This window comes from Chiloscyllium plagiosum, unplaced genomic scaffold (assembly GCF_037043375.1).
Source record: "Chiloscyllium plagiosum isolate Xiang-an unplaced genomic scaffold, Cpla_swu_hap1 HiC_scaffold_35, whole genome shotgun sequence".
NCBI classification, from domain to species: Eukaryota; Metazoa; Chordata; class Chondrichthyes; order Orectolobiformes; family Hemiscylliidae; genus Chiloscyllium; species Chiloscyllium plagiosum.
The window spans coordinates 11,295,500-11,315,558 of NW_028270173.1; the positions used below are offsets into that span (position 1 = coordinate 11,295,500).

General features: G+C 44.1%; 2 protein-coding genes across 2 annotated transcripts in view; one reads left to right on the forward strand and one right to left on the reverse strand.

Annotated features, from left to right (window-relative positions):
* LOC122541447 (butyrophilin subfamily 1 member A1-like) overlaps positions 1–13,636 on the reverse strand; it is a 27,591-nt gene extending 13,955 nt beyond the window's left edge. Inside the window, exons 1-5 of the mRNA XM_043678225.2 lie at positions 13,148–13,636; positions 10,789–10,895; positions 6,332–6,679; positions 3,490–3,774; positions 1,160–1,279 (exon numbers count right to left, since the gene is read on the reverse strand). Of these exons, the coding sequence (XP_043534160.2) occupies positions 1,160–1,279; positions 3,490–3,774; positions 6,332–6,679; positions 10,789–10,849 (814 nt within the window). The 5' untranslated portion in view covers positions 10,850–10,895; positions 13,148–13,636. The remainder of the gene's footprint in view (positions 1–1,159; positions 1,280–3,489; positions 3,775–6,331; positions 6,680–10,788; positions 10,896–13,147) is intronic.
* LOC122541467 (uncharacterized) overlaps positions 13,627–20,059 on the forward strand; it is a 17,571-nt gene continuing 11,138 nt past the window's right edge. The window contains exons 1-2 of the mRNA XM_087978696.1: positions 13,627–14,491; positions 19,214–19,263. Coding sequence (XP_087834822.1) covers positions 13,627–14,491; positions 19,214–19,260 — 912 coding nt within the window. The 3' untranslated portion in view covers positions 19,261–19,263. The remainder of the gene's footprint in view (positions 14,492–19,213; positions 19,264–20,059) is intronic.

Sequence of the window (20,059 nt, forward strand, 5' to 3'; positions counted from 1 at the left end):
ATTGGTATCAGAATGTTTCAGTTGGACAGTTTGTTGATGAAAATGTCCTGAAGTCTCACTCAAAGAAGAAATACAGTTAAGTTGTGAAAATGAGAGCATCCTTTTCAACTGGAGTGAACGGGCGGCCATTGAAGATCCACATTATTGTAAATAATTTCTGAATCCGTCTGTTCAGAGATGCTATTATACACCTCTGGAGCAGGTGAGACTCCTGTCTCAGGAGGTAGGGAGCTTAAACATGTGTTGCTGGAAAAGCACAGCAGGTCAGGCAGCATCAAAGGAGCAGGAGAATCGATGTTTCGGGCATAAGCCCTTCTTCAGGCAAGATTCCTGAAGAAGGGCTTATGCCCGAAATGTCGATTCTCCTGCTCCATTTATGCTGCCTGACCTGCTGCGCTTTTCCAGCAACACATTTTTACGCTCTGATCTCCAGCATCTGCAGTCCTCACTTTCTCCTCAGGAGGTAGGGACACTACCACTGCAACACAAGCTCCAGACCATGTTGTTATATTTATTTTCCTGGACAATCTATTCAGACATGTTATGACACACCTCTGGGGCAGGTGAGACTTGAACCTGGGCCTCCTGGTTCAGAGGTAGGGACACTACCACTGCCACACAAGCACTCCTCCACATTTGTTGTATACTAGCCGTATGAAACTGCGTCATCCGTTGCTCTAACCTTTGAGATATCTTATTCATACAGGTGTAATCCAAGTCAGACCATGCATGACTCGAATCAAGAGTAACCTACTCAGCACCTTTCATGAGGTCACATGATATACAGTGAGAAATGATCAGATTAGAGTAGCTTTAATTCCATGGATGATTTTGAGTTGCTCCGTGAGCTCCACGATATCAGAGCCAGAGAAAAACATACCAGGTGATCTTCTCTTCATTCATATAGTATGATAATAATCAGATGTGAAGGTGTGTCAGACACAACAGGAGTGCAGTATAATGTGGTTGGGGAAACAAAACAGATGGAACTTCATTTGTCATTCATTATAGCATAAGCAGAAACAGAATTATCATGAAATCAATATCTCTGGCCTCGTATCTGGACCTATGTCCAATAACACAACAAGGCTGTTACTTATACAGCATTTTAAACAGTCTTTTTACTGGAATAATACTGAATTGCAAGTTGTGCTCCTACCTTTGATCCTTTTACGGTTTCTTCTGTGGAACATTATTTCAAGAATGATAATAATAATCACAAGGGCTACAAACACCCAGAAAACTATCAGCCACACGTTGATCTTGGGAAAGAATATTTCTAGAAAATAAAACAAAAATAGAATCAATAGAATAAAACACTTAGTAGAAGACTCACGCCACTCCATTCACTCCACCCAATAATTCCTGAAGACTAAAGACACCAAGATAGAAGAGGATGAAATAATGGTCTCCTTTGACATAACAGCCCTGTTCACATCCATCAGCATCAACCTGGCCAAGGAAACACTGACTACACTATTAGAAGACCCAAAGACACATACACCAAACACCACCAACTACATCAGCAAGGACAATATCATCAAGCTAGTGGGCCTATGCCTTTCCACCCACTTCACCTTCAACAACAAAACCTACAGACAAACCAATGGAACACACATGGGATCTCTGATATCAGGGTTCTTTGCAGAGGCAGTAATGCACAGACTTGAACAAATAGCTCTGCCAATCATTCAAACCAAACGCTACATGGATAACACTTTTGTCATCACTAAATGAAACAAATTAGTATAAAGCTTCAAGACCATCCATAATATGCTTACTGGCATAACATTCACTAAAGAGGAGGAAAATAACAACAAACTACCATTCCTAGATGTCACAGTAGAGCGAATAGCCAATGGGCAACTTCAAACCAGTGTCTACAGGAAAACAACACATGTGGACCAAATATTGAACTACAGAAGTAATTATCTCAACATCCACAAACGATTCTGCATCAGAACATTATTGCAACGAACAAAAACACACTGCAACACAGAGGAACTACGCAGGGCAGAGGAAAATCACCTCTGGTTACCCAATGAACACAGTCCGCCGATTTCTCAGCAACAAACCTAAACAAGCAGACAAAACAAGTCCAGAAGCCCTTGCCACTCTCCCCTACATCAAAGACATCTCGGAAATGACCGCCAGACTATTCAGACCCCTTGACATCATGGTAGCCCACAAACCCACCAACACACTAAAACAGCGGCTAATGAACTTGAAAGACCCTATACAGACAACAAGCAAAACTAATGTCATTTACAAAATACCGTGCAAGGACTATAACAAACACAACATTGGATAAACAGGCAGAAAACTAGCCACCAGAATACATGAACATCAACTAGCCACAAAATGACATGACCCTGTCTCACTAGTATCCTTACATACAGATAAGGAAGGACACCACTTCGACTGGGACAATACATCCATCCTAGGACAATCCAAACAGAGACATGCATGAGAATTACTAGAAGCATTGCATTCCAACCGGAACTCTATCAACAAACACATTGATGTGGCTCCCATTTACCAGCCCCCTGAAAAAAAGAACAGGAAATGACATCATCACAGGAAAGGGCATTACCAACACAAGAAAACACAAATATATAAATAGAAAGCAGGAAGTACCAGCAGTTCTTTTGTCTGGAGGCTCACTGAAGATGTTACCTAATACGGTGACAAAACATCTGAAAATGAACCTTCCAGCTCAGCAAGTAAACCTACAACCAGAACCTCAACCTGAGCTACAAATCTTCTCAAAACCGCTAACAGAATCAATGTCTCATTAGAAATATGCAATCCCAATAAAGGTTTCAAGTTTATTCTGGTCATCAGACTCGTACCAGATGTCTACCTGCCGACTCAAGGCACCTATAACAACACCAGAAGTTCAGAGCTTGGGGCATTCACTTTAACTGTGGCAGCATTAACTTAGCACAGATTCAGGGTTGATGGAAAATTGGTGTTTGAATGAGCACAGATCACAGAGTAGGTGGGATGGGGTTGGAAAACATAGATGGAGTAACATAGTCACTACAAGTATTGTGTACAAGTTAATTGATGGAAGTAAGAAAGAATATCTTCTTCAAAATCAGAAGTTTATCATTTGGTAGCACCGTGCATTATTCTGGGTACATCAAGAGTTAGCCCTAACATAATTGCAATGGGGGTTTACAAGAAGCCTAATAGAGGGAATTAAATTGCACAGAAAAGGGAAAATCTCTGAAGTTCATGCATCTTTCTGCTGCGAACTGTGAGCTCTGTTGAACCATGAACACATGTGAATAGATTTGAGAAAGGGATCTGGTTTGTACTCAGCTGTGGTCCCTCAGTTCTTGACTAACTGGCTGGAAAATACCATGAGGAATGCACACAAGAGCAGAATTGATAACCATTGAACGAATACCTTCAGGACAGAAGGAAACAGATTTGCATAATAAGTTTTGTCATAAAACAAACAATAAAAGGTTGTTCACATACCTGGTATCTGAAGACGGGCTTCTTTTGCTTTGTTCAATAAATTGTTTTGCATTAGACAGGAGAATCTGTTCATGGAGTCACTTGTTACATCAATTTGAGTTAAAACAGTAAAAAGGCCATTGCTATCTTTTTGGTGAGTTGTTTCAGGTTTTGCATTCGCAGCTTTTTGATTTCCATCTAGCCACTGCACACTTGGTTCAGGATACCACCCATCTGATTTACATACAAGACGAACTCCTTTGCTACTGGTTTCCTTCAAGTGAATCCAAGGCGGCTGTCCAATACCTGCAATTAGAAGACCATTCTCTATGACATTAAAAATCGTTAATATGATCAATGAAAATTACTCTCCTAATGTTTACTGGGCAGTGGATAGACAATTGATATGACAAACCAAGATCTGCTAACAAAAGATGAATAATGTTGCAGTCCTTGTTTCACAGCATCCCACTTTTTTTCAAATCAAAGTTTGAAAAAAAAACTCAAATAAAATTGATGGGTATGGATTCTTTTTTTTAAAAAGTTTATGTCCAATTGTTGGCAAATAATGACATGATGCAATTTTTTTGACTGCTGTGTGAATCTTGTCTGGAACATTTCAATTAAATTGAAGTACAGTTATTTTAACTACCAAAACAAGATCATTTCTGTCAATTACTTCATTTTTTTTCATTTCTGAAATCATTATTGTTATTTTTCTCACCTTTAAAACTTGATATTCTCCCTACTGACCTTCACAATTCTACATCTACTCTAAGCAATAGAGTCAAAACTGTGACGTTTATGTCCCATCCTGCACTAAGATGCATTTGTCAATCAATCACTCATTCTCACTGACATACATCAGCTCCAAATCCTAACGGTAGTAAATTTCGAATCATTTTTATTTTTTCCAAATACCCAAGACTTTTTATCATCTACCTCTGAAGGATTTTTCAGTCTTAAACCATCTTCTGGACCCCTGCATGTTTTCTCTGCATGTTCACAATGCTACTAACCCAATTCTCCACTACAGATTGGAGTGACTGGGCTTGTATACGCTTGAGTTTAGAAGGCTGAGAGGGGATCTGATTGAGACGTGTAAGATTATTAAAGGAGGCACTCTAGAGGCAGGAAACATGTTTCCGCTGATGGGTGAGTCCTGAACTATAGGACACAGTTTAAAAATAAGGGGTAGGCCACTTGGAACAGAATAGAGGTGAAATTTCTTCACCCAGAGATTGGTGGGTGTATGGAATGCTCTGTCCCAGAAGGCTGTGGTGGCCAAGTCTCTGGATATTTCAAGAAAGACTTGGATAGAGCTCTTAAGGATAGTGGAATCAAGGGTTATGGGGATAAGGCAGGAACAGGATACTGATTGAGGATGATCAGCCATGATCATAATGAATGGTGGTGCTGACTCAAAGGGCAGAATGGCCTATTCCTGCACCTGTTGTCTATTTTCTATTGTCTACATACTCCTTATATTCCACTGGTTCCTTTCCTCTTGCTCTGTCTTTGTAAACAGTTAATCTTTCCTCCTATAACCAAGCACCATTCCCTTACATAGACATGGCATAGTTGGTTAAACTCTCACCTCGCTAACCTCTAGGTTGTATGTTGAAGTCCCACTGCGTAGATGAGAACAAATAATCAAGGCCGGTCAAGTTGCAATATTTTGGAAGAAGCTGTTAAACCAAGGCCCTGTCTGCTCTCCCAAAGAGCATAAGTCAAAGTCTGGCAATTAGATCATTTATGGTTGAAACTGTGTCCAGTTTAATGCATGTTGTCCAGTCTTTCCAATTCTGACTGATGGACAACAGTAAGACAAGCTCAGCAATAAATCTTTGAGGCATTTTTATGTATAGGTTGCAAGTGACTGTAGAGAGCAACAGTTGTAATCTAATGTTGTTTTGAATCAATTATTATTTCGAAGTGATTCAAATTTGAAATGAATAAACAAATTTCTTTACTTTAGGATTAACAGGATTTTTTCTTCAGGTTCAATTAGTTGAACAGTTGCTGAAGCATCTCTTCACGACATTCCACCACCACAACGGGGTTCCCAGTACCGTATATGGGAGTTTCTTTCTCTGACCTCTTTTTTTCTTGCTTGGTAAGTCACTTGATAAAACCCAGTTCATTATTTCACACCTTGCAAGTAGCATAGAATCCCTACAGTGGGGAAAGAGGCCATTCAGCCCAAGAAGTCCACATCGATCAGCTGAAGAGCATCCCACACCCTACACTTCCTCTAGCTAAAGCACCTAGTCTGCACATCTTTGGACTGTGGAACACAGCCAGAGCACCTGGAGGAAACCTACACAGACATGTACAACTCCATAGTTGCCCGAGAGTGGAATCGAACCCCCATCCCCTGGCACTGTGAGGCTGCAATGCTAATCACAAAGCCACTGTGCTACCTCGTATGCGTTAAAGGTCTGGGATTCCTGTTATGTCCAAATTAAAGATATATCATCCTGATGAACCCGGTCTTTAACTGCATTAATAAACTAAAAGAAAATGAATTGAGTGAACTCTTACGTACAACAAATGCACTGCTTCCGAGTAAACACTTAAACACATTCACTCATAAATTCTCCTAATGTGAAGAAAAAGCAAAAAAAGACAGTTCTGAAACTGTAATCAAACAGTTGCATTTAAACTGTGATGATACAAGTGAATAATTTTAATTGAATACCAGCATACATTTTCAGCGTGAACCACTAATGATAGCACTGTGGTTTAGTCATAAATATCTTTTATTTTTGGGTTATTCCGCATTTTATTTTCATGTATTGCTTTGAAGTTGCAGCTTTTTTTAAAACTTGCCAATTTGCAAATTATAACGATATGCACTAACCTCCAATTTTGAGATTTATCACTGCTTCCTCATAGCTTGACTTGAAGTCAATAAAACATGTGTAGATCCCTTCATCTGATGCTTTTACTTTCTTCAGTTTCAGAGAAGCATTTCCATGGGGAAACTCATTTTTAAAAAGTTCAGTCCTCTCTCGGTAATCCTTATCCTGCAGATCAGGACGATCCTGTTTACCAGCGTATAAATGGACTGGTGTAGTAAAGTCTAACTTAAACCATCGAACTTCCAGATCTTCCAAAGATGTACTTGGTACCACATGGCATGGTAATACAGCATCATCACCGACAGTGACTATAATGGGTTCATCTAATCCAATGACATCAAACGTCTCTGGTAAAATATAACATTTTAAACAATGTAATCAGTGCCATGATTCTATCTGATGGTAATACTGAACAAATAAGGTCTCAGAGTAAAAGCTGGCATGATACACCACAAGACTAATGTTTAAAATTTGGATTTGTGATGGTCAGTCACTGAACATATGGATGAAGTTACCAATGTAACTAAAGAAAAGTTGCTGACACAAAATGGAAAAAGGGAAGGTGGTATTTTCACTGGACTGTTAACCCAGACACCCAGTTATGAATTCTGGCATGGCAGATGTGAGGTTTTAACATATAAATCTTGAACATACATAAAAGATATACATTTGACCAATGAATATCGAGAATTAAAGTCTAATGATGACCATGAACCCATTGCTGATTGTCAGAAAAACTGTCCCCATTGAGAAATCCACCTCAGGCACATAATAAAGATGGAAGTGTACAGTGGTGGCAACAATTACATAATCTGGAAAGACTTTAATCTGAAGTCCTAACTACAACCCAGGATCATGCGAAAGATCCTAAGGCAATATTCTAAAGATGAGAAGGGTGTTTCTCATCCTCTGTCAAGGGGAAAAGTCTAATAGCTTAAACAACATGATCTGATCATTATCATTCTTTGTAGAATCTTGGCATGTGTAACTTGGTCACTGCAATTCCGAGCATATGTCAGTAATTGTAATTCAAAAATAATTATTTAACAGTAATGTGCTTTGAGATGCAGAGATTATGAAAGATATTGTGTATTAATGTATATCAATCATCCCTTTTGTCAATTACTGTACATTTGTTTCTTAATTGTGGGATAGACCAGATCACTTCCTGTGCATGCTCCATCATTCAATAAAATCATAGCTAATTATCCATCTCCACTTCACTTCCTTACCAGTTCCAGGGAGAAAGATAAAAATCATACAACACCAGGTTATAGTCCAACAGGTTTATTTGGAAGCACTAGGTGGTTGTGGAGTATAAGATCATAAGACACAGAATTTATCGCAAAAGCTGAAATTATACATTGAAAAAGACTTGGATTGTTTGTTAAGTCTCTCATCTTTTAGAATGACCATGTTGGTTTCAGTTCTTTCAGATGTAAATCCCAGAATTTTTTTGTTAAAGTTACATTCTGAAGTCAACTTTAACAATAGGTGCCATGTCAGCCCAGATAATGTATTGAAGGTGTGAGGTGGTCTGTGTGATACTATCTGTGCTCCAATGTTCAGACTGATTCTATTTCTAAAAAAGGAATTTATGAAATCTTACAAGGATTCATGTAGTTTTTAAGCACCATAAAATGTAATTCTGCAAGTACAAATTCACCCCATAAACCCACGACACAGACTGGATGCAGAGCTGGGCTGAGAAATGGCAGATGGAGTTCAACCTGAATAAATGCGAACTGATGCATTTTGGAAGGACAATCTCAAATGCTGAATATAGGATTAAAGACAGGATTCTTGGCAGTGTGAAGGAACAGAGGGATCTGGGTGTGCAAGTACATAGATCCCCCAAAGTTGCCACCCAAGTGGATAGGGTTGTTAAGAAAGCATATGGTGTTTTGGCTTTCATTAACAGGGGGATCGAGTTTAAGAGCTGCAAGATTTTGCTACAGCTCTCCAAGTCCCTGGTGAGACCACACTTGGAATATTGTGTCCAGTTCTGGTCGCCTTACTACAGGAAAGATACAGAGGCTTTGGAGAGGGTGCAAAGAAGGTTTACCAGAATGCTGCCTAAACTGGAGGGCTGGCCTTATGAAGAGAGGTTGACTAAGCTTGGACTTTTCTCTCCAGAGAGGAGGAGGAAGAGAGGTAACATGATCGAGTTGTATAAGATAATGAGAGGAATAGATAGAGTCAATAGCCAGAGACTTTTCCCCAGGGCAGGATTGACTGGTACGAGGGGTCATAGTTTTAAGATATTAGGAGAAAGGTATAGAGATGACATCAGAGATAGGCACTTTATGCATAGAGTTGTGAATGCATGGAATGTGTTGCCAGCGGTGGTGGTGGAAGCAGAGTCATTAGGGATATTTAAGCAACTGCTGGACATGCACATGGATAGCAGTGAGTTGAGGGGTGCGTAGGTTAAGTTATTATATTTTACATTAGGGTTAAACCTTGGCACAATACTGTGGGCCAAAGGGCCTGTTCTGTGCTGTACTTTTCTATGTTCTATGTTTTGTGTGTGTGTATATGAATGAATGATGGGGTATAAGTGTCTGTGAGAGAGTGTGTCTATGTGTATGTGTGTGAGTATGAGTGTAAAGGGGTATAGGTCTGTGAGAGGGTTTGTATGTGGATGTGAGTGTGGGAGTGTATGTGTGAGCGTAGGAGAGACAGCTTGTGTATGAGAGAGGGTGTGCATGAGTGTATGGGTCTATAAGGGTGTGTGTGTGTGTTTGTGCAGTGGGATCATCTGTAGTGTTACATGAACCCATAGTCCCGGCTGAGGCCACCCTCTCACAGACCTATACCCCTTTACACACACACATACACACACATATATAGGTTTGTGGGGCGAATTTGTACTTGCAGAATTATATTTTATTTTGATCAAAAACTGTATTAATTCATGTAAGATTTTGTAAATCCCTTTTTTAGATTAGAATCAGTCTAAACACTGGGGTACCGACAGCCTCACACAGGGGACCTCACACCTACAATGCATTATCTGGGCCAACACGGCACCTATTGTTAAAGTTCACTTGAGAATGTAACTTTTAAAAAAAAAGTTCTGGGATTTACATCTAAAAGAACTGAAACCAACATGTTCGTTCTAAAAGATGAGAGACTTAACAAACAATCCAAGTCTTTTTCAATGTATAATTTCAGCTGCAGAACACTGTAAGCATTCGCTACAAATTCTGTGTCTCACGATCCCACAACCACCTGATGAAGGAGCAGCGCTCTGAAAGCTAGTGCTTCCAAATAAACCTGTTGGACTATCACCTGGTGTTGTGTGAATTTTAACTTTGTCCCCTCCAGTCCAACTGTCGGCACCTCCAAATTAGGTAGAATGAGACAGAGAGCCATTCCCATCCAAATCTCTCTCTTAACTTCAAATTTTCTTTTTCTTAAGAAAAGCTCACATTGTAGCCAAGTGGTTTCCAAAAGATTGAAAACTGTACAAAATCATTCTGGTGGGGATGTTAAGGTTAAGGTTGTGATCTCATGATTCAATCTCATTCACTCAGTATTCAAATTTCAACACGTTAGCCAAGCATGCTTCTGAAAGGGATTTAGGAAACTTGGCTGACTTAATGTTCAATGTGTCACAGCAGTGCAGCCACTGACAACATTGATAAAGCTTGGAAACTTTTTTGCCAAAGAGATGATGGAATTGATTTGAATGCTGGAGAGAAGAGGCCAGAAAGCTGATCCACCCTGACACCAAAGGCCAGTTAGGAAAAGAGGTTTGGGCATTTTCACCAAGACACAGACATCTGAGAAATGGATATATTTATAAATACAGGTCATGGGAAGAGTAAATAGGGGGCACTACAATAATTTAAATTTTGAGAGTGGGATACCGGGATGACAAGGATTCCAAAGTATAACTCTATGATGAAATTCTTCCCACAGTTTACTGATGGGGAATAGAAGAGTTGTGGAGGGAGAAATCCCTGGATGCTGACATGGTGCTTGGAAGAAAGTCTAGATGAAAGAACATAGCCAGATCAAATAGGCTTGCTCATCTGTGTATGTCTTGTGATCTCGGTAGAGATGAAACACTGACTAATCAAGGGATTCTCAAGCAGGAAACCAAGTCTGCTGAACTTCATTACCATTATTTGAATCATATTGATAAATCCAGTAATTTCATGGTCACCATTATAGAGATTAGCTTTTTATTCCAGATTTACTTTATTGAATGTAAATTTCCCAGCTGCTATGATAGCACTTCATGCATCTGCATTATTAGGAATATTGGATTGTACATTAATAATTTAGAAAAATAATCATTAGGATAAACTATTCACAAGTAGTTGGCTGCTCTAGGTTGAATGAGTTTTTCTTGTTGCCTAAAATTGTTCATCTCTAATTTAGTAACCCTCATAGGGCTAGACAAATAAGGCATCAGATTAAATTTAATATAAAAACTCTTTCTTACCTGGCTTTGCAATTTGAAGAATACAGAATAGGAACACAACACTGAAACATCTTCTGTTCATCTTTGCACAGATTTAATTGATTACCTCAAAGAAAATCCTTGTTAACCTTTTGAAGAGAGCATCAAAATAATCAAAAGCACTGAGATTAAGCTGAAGCATGCTAAAATGAATGATTGCTAAATTTCTGATGGTCAAGAAGAGCCCTGGCCAATATTCTATTCGCCTTCCTGTTTACCTGCTGCTGCACAAAGTTACCTATATGCTAACTTTCTGTGTTTCGTGAACAAACAGCCCAAGTCCTGCATTGAGTTTTCTGCTAATTTTCTCCATTTAAAAAACGCTGTTCTTTTGTTTTCCCTTCCAAAATGAACAACTTCATATTCTCCCATATTATGCTCCATTTGTCAACTTTCTGCCCGCTCAGTCTCTGCAAACAGTTTCCATCCTTCTTACGACTTGCCTTTCCACTTATTTTTGTGTTATCTGCAAATTTGGTTGAAGTACATTAGCTTCCTTCCTTCATTGATATATAGTATAAACAGTTGTGGTCCCAGCACTGACCCCTGTGGAACCCCACTAGTTCCAGGTTGCCAATCTGAAAAGAACCCTTTATCCCCATTCACTGTTTCCTGCCCATTAGCCAATGACTAATGACTAGTCCTGAATCAAAGCTAACAAGGTTCTGTAATCCTTGTGGAACAAAAGATCACTAACTTGAAACTGTTTCTCTCTTCACGGATATTACCTACCCGGCTATAAGCTATACCCAACATTTTCTTTCAGAATTCCTGATTCCACAGTATTTCACTTTTACAAAAATCAATTTTTCTCATTGTCAATTGATTTCCTGTCTCAATGGCTTCTTAAAAGGATTCAGATGGGGATGGGGATTCAGATTCCCACCCTCTCCTGTAGGAAGAAGTGCCTCCTGACAGCAGCCCAGCTTTGTGCTTGAGGCTTTGGCCGCAGTCAATACCCTTGTCTAAAGCCAGACTTTAGATGCCAAGCAGTCAGGAACTTAGAACCAAGGAGGCAACTTTGCCACTATTTTGCTTCCTTCACCTGTAGCGCTGTACTTTTCCTGGTCCGTGCTGAATAACTCAGCTTGTGTTGAGTTATTCAGCCTCAACACAAGCAACTGGTTCCTTATCCGAAATTCTCTTTTCATCCATCAACTCCTCACAAACAAGAGACAAGGAGAAAGCAAACCTAAGATAATTTTAAAGAAAGCTCATTCTTCTCACATATGGACACACCAGGACTCCATAATAAATCACCTACTCTGGTCCTACTTCGAATATAAAAAGATCCCCTTGTCAAAGTGGGGCTCTCCCCCAAGTTCTGGACAACATCTCAATTCAATTTAATATTAGATTAGATTAGATTACTTACAGTGTGGAAACAGGCCCTTCGGCCCAACAAGTCCACACTGACCCGCCGAAGCGCAACCCACCCATACCCCTACATTTACCCCTTTAACCTAACACTACGGGCAATTTAGCATGGCCGATTCACCTGACCCGCACATCTTTGTGACTGTGGGAGGAAACCGGAGCACCCGGAGGAAACCCACGCAGACACGGGGAGAATGTGCAAACTCCACACAGTCAGTCGCCTGAGTCGGGAATTGAACCCAGGTCTCTGGCGCTGTGAGGCAGCACTGTGCCACCGTGCCGCCCACAATTGTTTTAGTTCAATTGCTGGCTTTTTTTTAAGATTAGATTAGATTACTTACAGTGTGGAAACAGGCCCTTCGGCCCAACAAGTCCACACCGACCCGCTGAAGCGCAACCCACCCAGACCCATTCCCCTACATTTACCCCTTCACCTAACACGACGGGCAATTCAGCATGGCGAATTCACCTGACCTGCACATTTTTGGACTGTGGGAGGAAACCGGAGCACCCGGAGGAAACCCACACAGACAGAGGGAGAATGTGCAAACTCCACACAGACAGTCGCCTGAGGCTTTCGGTCTTGTGCGCAAAGTGACAGCCTGTATTCCACATTAGATCGACGTCAGGTTTCAGAAGTGCTGCATTTTATTAGTTGCAAAGTATTTGAATTGTTTTGAGGGCATGAGTGGTGCTACATAAATGCAAGTCTATATTTCTACTGACATGCGATTTAGTACGACAGAAGCCTGGGTGGAAGGCTATGTGGGGTTAAAAACTCAAGAGTTCTTCTTTTAAAAAAGTCTTTGCAGACTGCTTCCTGAATCTACATTGGCCGGAACACACTATGAGTTGTCAAAACGTCCTCACCCCCAGGATGACAGGGCGGAACGCGGTGATGTACTTTAGCAACTTTTGATTCCCGAGGATCAATAGGGAACCCTTAAAACCCAGCGATTCTTACCCATATCCTGGGGAGGTGAAGGCATCCTGAACCCACGGGCTTGGTCAGCAGCTAGTTCCTATGTCGCTGGGTTGGCATCCAGAAGCTGCAGCGAGCACCTTGTCCCAGTTTATTCTCAGCAAGTCTGTGAGCTCTGCTCAGCAACAAAACCAGCACCAGGGCCGCCTCCTTAATGTGGACTTACTGACCCTCAACACAAGCAGAGAAACTCCAGCCGCTCTCCAAAGAGAAAGGGAAATGATTTCAAAATGGAGAGAATAAATGGGCGGGCCAGAAAGTGAAACCGTGTAAAGGATTGGTAGACCACTGAGTGATAAGCGTTTTATGACAGGGGATATTTATTCGCGGGATGTGGGCACCGCTGATTGTGCCAGCTTTTATTGCTCACCCTGAGATGCCCTTGAGAAGGCGGTGATCAACTGAGAGAGGGAGTTTAACCCAGCCACACTGAGGGAACTGCGATCTCTTTCTCAGGCAGGATGGTGAGTGACTTGGAGGGAACTGTTGAGGAAAGACCAACTTCTAAAGTCTTCTTCCTGAAGTTCTCCAACTTGCCGGAGGTCCCGTTATGTGTGCTTCCTGCGCAGAGGAGTCGGGTTGTAACAATCCAGATGTACAACCCCCACGTCCCAGCAGCGGATGTCCTGACCTTACTGAGAAGATACGTCCAGGTCGAGGGAGAGAGTACCGATGTGGTCGATCCTTTCGGGATCTGGACCAGCAAATGGCAGGTCAGGGTAACCCTGAGGGTCGATGCCAGTGGGAACATCCTCCACCCACCCTCCAGCTTTGTAATCGGAGGAAGCAGAGGGTACCTGACATACGCAGGGCAGCTGAAAGTGTGCCGAACCTGCGGGAGATTAGGCGACATGGCGGCGGATTGTAAGGTGACCGTCTGCCGAAACTGCAAACAGGAAGGCCACCCGACCAAGGAATGTAAAGAGGCCAAGAACTGTAATCTGTGCGGAGAGGCGGGCCACATGTACAAGGCCTGCCCAAGACGAGGGGCCGCCACCTACGCACAGATGGCCGGAGGTGGCAACACGAGCCGTGGACCACCTAAGACCAGCAAGGTACCACAAAACAGCAAGGAAACGGTGTCTGGAGGCACCCAGAAGGAAGGGCAGGCTGTAGCGGAGCAGACGGCAGACAGCGGGGAGGTGCAGCAGCCGATCCAAGCTCCTTCAGGACAGACGGAGGAAATGGAAGAGGAGGGATCAAAGGAGGCAGAGGATTGGATTACTGTCAAAAGCAGGAAGAGGAAACCTCACCAGGCCCCCAAAGCCACCCAGCGAAGAGGGAAGCAACACCTACACGACGAGGATACAGGCAGCTCTTCTGACGGTGAGGACGGGCGCAAGGAGGGTCTTCACCAGAGGAAGAGACAGAGCGCCGCGGGGAAAAAGGAGGGCAGCACTGCCCAAGCAGGGAAAGACAATCCCTCTGAGGGGATGGGTAAAGGCACCCCCCCACCCGGTGAGAACCAAGAGGGACCCACCGGCCCACAGCTCCAGGTAACTGGGAGCGGGGAAATGGCCCCAGTGTGGAGCCGGACAGCTGCCTCAGTCCTGGGAGGGTCCAGCAGTTTGCCGTCACCACGGGGATGCACACAGCAGAGGCAAGACCAGTAGCAAATGGACACTGGTAACCTCGTACACTGTTAAAATGGGGATAAACATTGCCAGTAGCAAGGTGCGTAGCATCAAATCGGCTACGCGATGTGTTTCTAGGATGGCCTTCCTGGCAAACGTTAAAGCCGACGTCCTGTTTCTGCAGGAGTGAGGGATACCGCACCTCAGCAGCTACAGGAGATGGTCGAGCTTGTGGGCCCATGGGCCGTCAGTTTGGTCGGGGGGGGCAACGATAGCCGCGCCTCCGGCCTGGGTATCCTGTTTCAAGAAGGCAACTTCACCATCTCCGAGGTTAAGGACGTGGTGGGTGGGCGCCTCCTCGTCGCCGACATCATGTACAGGAATGCTCCCCTGAGACTGATTAATGTGTACGCCCCAGTGGGTAAGAGTGAACGGTTGGCCGTCCTGCAGCAGCTTCCACTGTTGCTGGCTACAGCCAGGCTGGTCATTCTGGCCGGAGACTTCAACTGTATCATTGATGCAGGTGGACGATCTGGTGGGGGGGACAGTAAACTGGACGCCACATCCAGAGCCCTGATGGACACGGTCAAAGATGCCAAGCTGCACGACGTCTTCAGCACCCCTGCAGACAGAGCGCAGCGTAGATACACCTGGTCACGGGCAGACGGGTCTATCCACTCAAGGATAGATTATCTGTTTGTGTCCCGAACGCTCTCGGTCAGATCCACCGACGTCAAGCCGGTGTTCTTCTCTGACCACTGCCTCCAGCTGGCCGACCGTCACCTACAGGACGAGCAGCGGGCTGGTAAGGGAACGTGGAAGCTGAACACAAAGCTGTTGACCCCGGGAAACATTGAGGAGCTCAAGAGGGACTACGCAGGTTGGAGAACCGTGAAGCCCCTCTTTGAGTCCCCAGCGGACTGGTGGGAAACAGTAAAAGGGAACATCAAGAGGTTCTTCATCCTCAAAGGTGTTCAGGAGGCGAGAGAGAGGTGGGAAAAACTGCCCCAGCTCCAGGAAAGTATGCAGAACCTGCTCCTGCTGCAGACGATGGGGGTCGATGTCATGGAGGACCTCAAGGAGGTGAAGGGTCAGCAAGCCTCGCTCTTTGCCTTGGAGGCTTCCAAGATAATCTTCAGGTCCAGGGTCCACTCAGTGGAGCAGGACGAGACGTGGTCACGTTTCTTCTTCCAGAAGGTGCACAAAGAGAGCTCTGTGCTCAGCAGCCTGAAGGAAGAAGATGGCTCGCTAATGTCATCTCAGGCTGACGTCATGAGGATCAGTAAATCCTTCTACGCCAGTCTGTATGACACGAAGCCGACCGACAGCACGGCCTCCCAGTCGTTCCTGTCCTCTATCACGGAGGTCTTAGACGACAGAACACGGGAGACGCCGGACCAACCGCTATCTGTGGACGAGCTGACCAAGGCCCTCGAATCCTTCGAAAAGAATAAAACTCCCGGAAGCGACAGCTTACTGATCGAGCTCTATTCCGCTCTGTGGGACTTGATTGGTCAGGACCTGCTGGAGGTGTATGTCAGTATGCTTTGGGCAGGTACCATGAGTGAATCCATGAGGACAGGCATCATCACCCTCATCTACAAGCAGAAGGGGGAGAGGGAGGAACTCAGAAATTGGAGACCAATCTCACTGTTGAATGTGGATTACAAAATTTTGTCAAACATTATCGCAAACCTAGTCAGGTCTGCTCTGGTACTGGTGATTCACCCTGACCAAACCTGTGCTGTACCGGGCAGGAAGATCGCTGAGAGTCTCGCACTCCTCAGGGATACGATCGCCTATGTGCAGGACAGGGGGTTGGACACCTGCCTGATCAGCCTGGACCAGGAGAAAGTCTTTGACAGGATATCACATACGTATATGACAGATATTCTCTCGAAAATAGGCTTTGGGGAGGGAATCTGCAATTGGATCAGACTGCTCTACACCAACATTGTCAGTGCAGTCTCAATGAATGGGTGGGAATCAGATAGTTTCAAAGTCAGATCTGGAGTCAGGCAGGGCTGCCCTCTCTCTCCTGCTATCAGGAAGGATGCGAGCCTGAGAGGGGTGACTATTCCTGGCAGCGGGGGCCTGCAGGTTAAGGCCTCCCTGTACATGGTTGACATCGCCATTTTCTGCTTGGATACGCTGACCGTGCACAGACTCATGTGCATATGTGACCAGTTTGAACGGGCCTTGGGTGCCAAGGTAAACCGAGGCAAGAGCGAGGCCATGCTCTTCGGGAACTGGGCCGACCAATCCTTGATCCCCTTCACCATCAGGACTGACCACTTGAAGGTGCTGGGTATTTGGTTCGGGGGGGCTGGGGCGTGTGCCAAGTCTTGGGAGGAGCGTATCAGCAAAGTGAGGCAGAAACTGGGCAGATGGAAGCTACGGTCGCTCTCCATCACGGGAAAAAACTTGGTCATCAGTTGTGAGGCACTGTCAGTGTTGTTCTCTGTGGCACAGGTCTGGCCTATTCCCAGAACCTGTGCCGCTGCAGTCACCTGGGCCATCTTCCATTTTATATGGAGGTCAAAGATGGACCGGGTCCGAAGGGACTTGATGTAAAAAGATCTGGGCAACGGGGGAAAAAAATGCACCCAATGCCACCCTCATCCTGATAGCCACCTTTGTGTGTGGCTGCATCAAGCTGTGCGTGGGGCTCCCCGGTACGCAAACACCAAGTGTCACTACGTACTGAGGTTCTACCTGTCCCCGGTGTTGCGAAGGATGGGCCTGGCCTCGCTGCTGCGGAACGCTCCGAGTAGTTGGACCGTTCCGTATCACCTGTGCTTCGTGGAGAAGTTTATGAAGAAAAACACCTTGACCACAAGACCATCAGGAAGTGGTCAGCACATAGTGTCCTTGGACCTTTCGGGAAAAGGAGAGGGAAGATCCTATCGAGCGGTTCCCTGAGCAGACTGTCAAAGCCATTTGGCAGAATGCCTCATCGCCAGAACTTTCCAACAAGCACCAAGACATGGCTTGGCTGGTGGTGAGAAGGGCTCTGCCTGTGAGATCCTTTATGCACGCCTGGACTCTCTGCTGCACCACACGCTGCCCTCGAAGCGGCTGCGGGGGGGGACGAGACTGTCACACACCTCCTTCTGGAATGTGCCTATGCAGAAGAAGTCTGGAGAGGAATGCAATGGGGTTTGTCGAGGTTCGTCCCAAGCAGCGCCGTGACGCGGGACTCCGTGCTCTACGGCCTGTTCCCCGGGACGCACACCGAGACGAACATCAACAGTGCCTGGAGGATCATCAACTCGATGAAGGACGCTCTCTGGGCGGTCCGAAACCTGCTGATCTTCCAGCTGAAGGAGTTGACCCCGACTGAGTGCTGCAGACTGGCACATTCCAAGGTCCAGGACTATGTGTTGAGGGACGTGCTGAAGCTTGGGGCAGCTGCCGCCAAGGCACGGTGGGGAAAGACCACCATGTAACATCTGCCTGCCTAACGAAGAACAGGGGGCCCATGCAGTCATTTGGGCTCCGCTGATGCCTCAGCAGAAGAGCTAGATAGTAAATGTACAGACTTGTATATAGGAAAAATAAATTTCGATGTCTGTATGTAAAGCAATGTAATGTGTGCACCAATTGTCAAGAGATCCAAATAATTTTATGAATAAAGTATATTTTTGAAATAAAAAAAAGGAGGTTCATCAGTTATCGAACCCTCCTGGTGCCTCCAATGTATGTAAATATAGTTTTGTATATGTCAAAGAGGTCTTTGGTTTTTTTTTGGGGACAGAGTCAAACTTCAGTATTTGTTTCTCGGTACAGAACAGAGGTGCATTTGTGACCATGAACTCTATATGAAAAGATTTTTTATGAATAAAGTATATTTTAGAAATAAAAAGGAACTTGCAGGTGGTGGTGTTTCCATGTAGTAGCTGCCATGGAAGTGGTTGTGAGTTTGTAAGATTTTGTCTGATGATCTTTGGTGAATTTCTGCATTGCATCTTGTCGATAGTACACACTGCTACTACTGAGCTTGAGTGATGGAGGGAGTGGATGCTTGTGCACATGGTGTCAATCAAACAGCTGCTTTGCCCGAGATGGTGTCACGTTTCATTCGTCCAAACAAATATGCTGTTGCAAAACCAAAGGAAGACCAACCTTTGGCTGACATCCAGAATCAGAATAAAGCAGCAACAGCACTTAATCAGAGTAAAACATTGTGTAGCCTTGTCTGTGAAATTAGCAACAATTTCAGATGGTATTAGGGAAGTCAAATGGAATATTGGCTTTTAATTCAAAGGGAATGGAGATTTTTGCTAAAGCTATACACAGCACTGATCAGACTACAGCTGGTATACTGTGAACAGTTTTCAGCTCTTTTTCTGTGGAAAGTTAGTCTAACATTGGATGCAGTCCAGAGAATATTCACTTGGCTGATATCTATCAGGTATGAGTTCTAATGAAGAATCACCGATCTTGAAACATTAATTCTGCTTTGTCTCCACAGATGCGGCCAGACCTGCTCATTTTCACCAGCAATTTCTGTTTCAATAGCAGGTATGGAGGGACTGTCTTAAGCGAAAATGATGAGTTGTTACTATTCATTAGATGAAGAATGAAGGGCCACATTATTGAAACTTAGTAGTTGTAGAAAGGTTGTTTCCTCTTGTGAGATAGTCGAGGGCCAGAAGATATAATTTCAGAAGAAAACATCACCGTTTCAAAGAGATGAGGAAGGTATTTTTGAGTAATTAGTAAGTTATATCAAATGGGATTTCAAGGAGAGCTTGCCAATTGAATATAAAATTGGCTTGATGCTAGGAGACAAAAGATGGTGGTTTAGATTACTTACAGTGTGGAAACAGGCCCTTCGGCCCAACAAGTCCACACCAACCCTCCAAAGAGCAACCCACCCAGACCCATTCCCCTACATTTTACCTTCACCTAATACTATGGGCAATTTAGCATGGCCAATTCATCTGGCCTGTGGGAGGAAACCGGAGCACCCAGAGGAAGCCCACGCAGACACAGGGAGAACGTGCAAACACCACACAGACAGTTACCTGAGATGGGAATTGAACCCAGGTTTCTAGCGCTGTGAGGCAGCAGTGCTAACCACTGTGCCACTATGCCGGCCTTGTGGAGTAGAGTTGTTTTCTGGATGGGAAGCCTGTGACCAGTGGTCTTCCCCAGGAATTGGTGCTGGGTCTGCTTTTGTTTGTAATTTATATAAATGATTTGGACAAGAATTCAGGAGATACGGTTAGTAAACTTGCAGATGGCATCAAAATTGATGATGTAGTCGGCACCAAAGATTATCTAAGATTACATAAGGGTCTTGATTATTTGGGCC